The following is a 5,345-nucleotide window of genomic DNA, read 5'->3' on the forward strand; positions in this document are numbered from 1 at the left end:
AAAAGTTGTTATAATTGTAACTTGAGATAACTTTAATCGCCATCAAAAATATCAAAATCAGCAAAAAAAATATTATATAATTGTTTAAAAAAATTCCGTGTAAATAAAAATTATGATTATCATAATGGAAGTAGGTAGTAAAGTGGTGGAATAAAATTCTTTCAAACTTCCATAGGTTCTTTTAGTGTTTTTTTAAGAAGATAAAGCAGGAAAATTTGGCTATTTTGACTGCACTCAGGCCTATCAAAGATGTTGTTGTTTTTAATTTTAAAAACGTAATACGTACTTGAATCTTATCAATCACGTGTTACACACTTGCACGTGTATAGTACTTAAACGTAAACAAAACCATTAACATTCCAATATGTTAACTAAATATTACTCAAAAATAACGCGTCATAAATTTATTGTCACCAAAATATGCGAAGAATGTTTCTGACTCGGTTAAATATATTCGCAATCGAAGTCATCATGCAATAGTTTGCAACGATCTATACACCAAAATGTTGTCTCCTGTGGTTTTCCTATATTTATTTGTGACCCCGTACGCATTAGGCAATGGTGAGAAATGTTATATATTCAATTAAGTTTTTATCCAGTCTAAAATGTCTCTCTTCTTCCTCGCGTTGTCCCGGCATTTTGAAACGGCTCACGGGAGCCTGGGGTCCGCTTGACAACTAATCCCCAGAATTGGCGTAGGCACTAGTTTTTACGAAAGCGACTGCCATCTGACCTTCCAACCCAGAGGGTAAACTAGGCCTTATTGAGATTAGTCCGGTTTCGACCGAAAAGCGGCTGGTAAAAAAAAAAACTCATTGGTACGAGCCGGGGTTCGAACCCGTGACCTCCGGATTGAAAGTCGCACACTCTTACCGCTAGGCCACTAGTCTAAAATGTAAAAGCAGTAAAGATTAATGTGTAAACGGGCTTGAATGTAAAGGCCAGCCACACTTATCTCGAAACCACACTTATAATATCCGTATTGGCCTAACTAATGTTTTCATCTAAGCGATTTCGACCTTACTCGTATAGCCTTTACCGTAATTTGTGTTGAACTTTCAGATCTGTCATCTCGAATCTTGTTTGGCCAGAGAGCAAATATAAAAGAATTTCCATACTTCGCTGCTCTTCAGGAATGTGGTGCCGTCATCATTTCGGATTCTTGGCTCGTCACAACCGCGCATTGCGTTGCGTAAGCCATTTATAATTGTGTGGACACTATGCATATGTATTTTTACGGTTCCGTAGCCCAAACGGCGAAAACGGAACCACTGTAGTTTCGCCATGTCCGTCTGCCTGTCCGCCCTTCTATAAGTCCATCTGTCCGTCCGTCTGTCTGTGTACCTAGCTGTGCGTCAACCAGCTATTTTACTACGAAACTGTAAAAGGAGTTAAAGTATATTTTGAAGAAATTTGGAAAGTAGTTGCATTTTATACGCCGCGAACAAAAAAAAAAGAAAATAAAACTTAGCTAATATTGGTAGCCTCTATCCTCGTAAAGCTCAATGTACATTACAATGTACATATTCGTTGCAATCTAAGTAGAACTTTTCATGAGCCATAAATATAGTAGCATTTCTTTGCTTTTCAAGACAATCCCAATTTATTTATACATTTATACAAGGTTCAAATCAAATAAATTAAAATGTTGTACAGTGGGCTTTACGAGGCTTTATTTGCTATGTGCGTTTTAATCGGTGATTTTGCATTATTTCATTTTCTAAACCGAAATTAATTATTGTTTTCAGTTTTAATGACCATAAATTTGGCACTGTCTGGGTAGGAGGAAACAATGCTAAAACCAGCAAACAAGTCACATACGACACGGTCGTAATTCACCCTGAATTTAATATTGCCGACCAATTTCTTAGCAACGACATTGCTCTTCTAAGACTATCTGAGCCCTTGACTTTTAGCCATACAATTCAACCCGTTGGATTACCGCATGATGATAACAAAGGATATTACGGAAGTGATCAGTATGTAGGAGTTACACATACTGTTGCTGGGAAAGGAATGCGTGAGGTATTTATACACATCAACTATGTTTATAATTATATTTAATAGGAACTGATTACTGTAATCTTCCAAAAACAGTAGATACGTGAAGATGTTTTTGTATGTTGAATCACCTTAAGCTACATATGTGGTTGACTTTGGTTCTATATGACTTAATCGTCTTTTCCCGTTTGGGTATACGTACATTTTATGAGCTAACAAGCGCTTGCGTTTATAGTGATATTAATTTTTGTTTAATTTTTTTTCCAGGGAAACTTGTTGAAAGTAGATGTCATGCCTATTAGCACGGAAGAATGTCTGAGTCACTTAAGTCTTGCAGCACGGATATACATGTATAAGTATAGGTACAGACTACATGAATACATCTGTGCTACACGGGAGACCCACAATGATTATGAGCACGACATGCCCGGCTTGAGCCAGGTTTGTATAAGTTAAAATCTTCTTAAAATCTACTACAATATTCTTGGAAAATGGATCTTGCATTAGATAAGTGGAAAGTATTGGTACGATTAAACTGTTAGTTATAAAAAAATAAACGATGAAGATGAGGGAGCGAGAGAGGAAAATAAAAGTAAGTTTAGTAATACTGAAATAAGTAAGATTTCAAGTTTTTCTTCATGATCAATTCCTATAATGCCCAAACTAAGGACAGAAGTGTCCTACTTATAACTTGTGGGTTATCTTCAAAACATGCCATAGCAACGATTCAGAAAACATGCTCAAGATAAGCCTCGCATGATAAAAAATTGTTTCCAGTTTAAATAAGACCTCATAATTTCTTAATTTAATTATTGTCTAAATTATTTTTTTGTCTTTTAATAATTTATATAAGAATTCAAGCCTTGGAGACCCTCTACATCTCTAAAGAATTTTAGTATTTGTTGGTTTTATTTTTTTATCATAGTTTTTTTTGTGTAATTTGACATTTAGAGACAGTCTACATCTCTAATAAAGTATATATTATTTCATCGATTCCATATTTGTAATTGTTTTTTGTAATTTTTACTGTTTGTAAAAACGGACATGTAAAAGTGCCCCTGTGGCCTATTTGCTGAATAAATGTTTGATATTTATATATTTTTCTGCAGGGTGCCTCCGGTAGTCCTCTCGTGCACCAAGGCGAGCTTGCGGGTCTGGCAGTTGCGGTCAACGATCCTTGGCAATCAAATCTCTTTACATTTATCAAGATCACAAGACATACGGAATGGATCCGATTCATTACTGGAATCAGATCAGATCATCCGGGAGATTCGACTACTAATGAACCTGCTGAAGAATATGAGGGCATGTGGAATGATGACTAATTTTATTAACCATAAGTATATTTTTTACATACTTATATTTTGACTCTTAACATTATTTTGTATTATTATGGGAATTGGGCACTATATGTGAATAAACTTAAATGTTTTTTCCTGGTTTGCTAATTTTATTTAGTACTGGTTTTTTAAAGCGTTGTATTTATAAAATGTTGTTATGTATTTTTCATGTCACTATATGATGTTACTATAAATGTTGTATTGACTTGTAAAAGAGCCCTTGAGGCCTACTTGCAGAATCAATTTTTGAATTTTGAATTTTGAATTTTGAGACCTCACGTGTATTTTTCTACAATGAACTAAAGTGAGAAAAAATTTCTATTTTACGAAATTTTGGAGCGCGTATAATAAATATCCTCCTGGGTTCCAGAGGCCTTTATAAAGGACAGATCCCAAAACATTACTTTTAATTTTCACTAAACAAGACATGGTTCCAAATTCAAAAACAAAACATCGCTTCTGGAATCCAGAAGCTCTGTTTTCTCTCTGTTATCTCAAAATTATGTCGAATGAAAAAAAATAAAAAAAATACACGTGAGATTATGTGGGGGACGGGCGGGGGGAGGGGAGAAGGGTAGCCAAGAATCTCACTAAACATCACCAAGGGGGAGGGGGGAGTCAAGCAGGGGAAGGGAAGCAAGCAGAAAAAACCTCGCGTGATTTGTGCACAAGCCCTTACGTCACAGGTTTCACTAGTACTGGTGGATCTACCATATACCTACAAATATGTTTTAATATAAACAAAAACCAAGCGGTTCAAGCATCTGTCGCGTAAACGGAGGACGCTGGTTGGATTGCAGCCCTGGGTACTGGAGGCCTTGGTAATTTTTTCATTTGTATATGAAAATTTCGTTTATAGTTTAAATAGTATATTGTGTCTACTTGAAAAAAAGAGAAATTAAAATATTTACATTTTTCATACAATTTAATTTGTTCTTAGAATGTTTTAATATATGTTATATTACTTCAAATATTAACTGGTGGATCGTGGTTATGCTCGTTATTTCGCTTCACAATTACATTGTCAACACTGATAATGACGGCCCGGCATCCCCGAGTATGGGCGGAGCAGTACCAGCGGGTCTTCGGACCCGTGGTCATTTGCCGGAAGAACTTGTAGCCATCCAAGATGACAATCCGAGCACCTCGTGCTGTCGTTGTGAATATGGGACCTGAAATGTTAACGGATTGACAACCTGAAAAAACGTTTGCAGCGTAAAGTGGTAGATTACGTACCTATATGTGACATAAAAACAAGATCATCAGTAAAACACCATTTTTTCGATGAATAGTCAGGAATTCAGGAAAATATTATTAAATATGTGACAAAGTTGTTAAAAAATTATTAAATGTTAAGGTGGCAGGTAGCTCATACTAGGACTTTATTCGTAGTTATTCATGAAAAATATACAAAAGAAAATATTTATTCCAAGTCACCAAAACCAAGCAGCGTTAAATCCTTTTTGGTGGGTCATGGTTATGCTCGTTATTACACTTGATGATCTCATCATCAATGGTGAAGATGACGGCCTTGCAACCGTAGCTATGGGCGGAGCAGTACCAGCGTGTCTTCGGGCCGGTGGTCATTTGCCGGAAGAACTTGTAGCCGTCCATGACGACAATCCGGGCACCTCGTGCAGTGGTTGTGAATATAGAACCTGAAATGTTAAAGTTTTGTAAAACTGAACATATTTTTTGTGAACACTAATATTGGTGCGGAGTGAGATAAATACGAAGTTCACATCAAAACGGTTCATGTTTATACGGTTCAGGTCCGGGCCGAGACCAATGAAGTGTCCAACACTTATTTTTCTGTGATGACCTGATGACTGTATGCTTTCTACAGAAAACGAAGTGTTGGTCAGTTCTGGCCTGAGCTTTATGCTGATGCTGGGAGTTGTATTACTCGTAAATGTATAACAGATTATTGAAAGATTGTGATTGTTGATTAAAAATATTTAAAATTTTACTTAATTTATATTACGTTGTATAGTGTGAATAGAA

The 5,345-nt window shown here is 36.0% G+C and overlaps 1 protein-coding gene across 1 annotated transcript; it reads left to right on the forward strand.

Moving 5' to 3' along the window:
- Window positions 1-457: 457 nt before the first annotated feature.
- On the forward strand, window positions 458-3,441 carry LOC133515844 (trypsin-1-like). Its single transcript, XM_061848431.1, has 5 exons — window positions 458-561; window positions 1,063-1,192; window positions 1,749-2,025; window positions 2,269-2,442; window positions 3,111-3,441. The coding sequence occupies exons 1-5, from the start codon at window positions 504-506 to the stop codon at window positions 3,324-3,326; spliced, it is 855 nt and encodes a 284-aa protein (XP_061704415.1). The 5' UTR covers window positions 458-503; the 3' UTR covers window positions 3,327-3,441.
- The last annotated feature ends 1,904 nt before the right edge of the window (window positions 3,442-5,345 follow it).

This window comes from Cydia pomonella, chromosome 3 (assembly GCF_033807575.1).
Source record: "Cydia pomonella isolate Wapato2018A chromosome 3, ilCydPomo1, whole genome shotgun sequence".
Classification (NCBI taxonomy): Eukaryota; Metazoa; Arthropoda; class Insecta; order Lepidoptera; family Tortricidae; genus Cydia; species Cydia pomonella.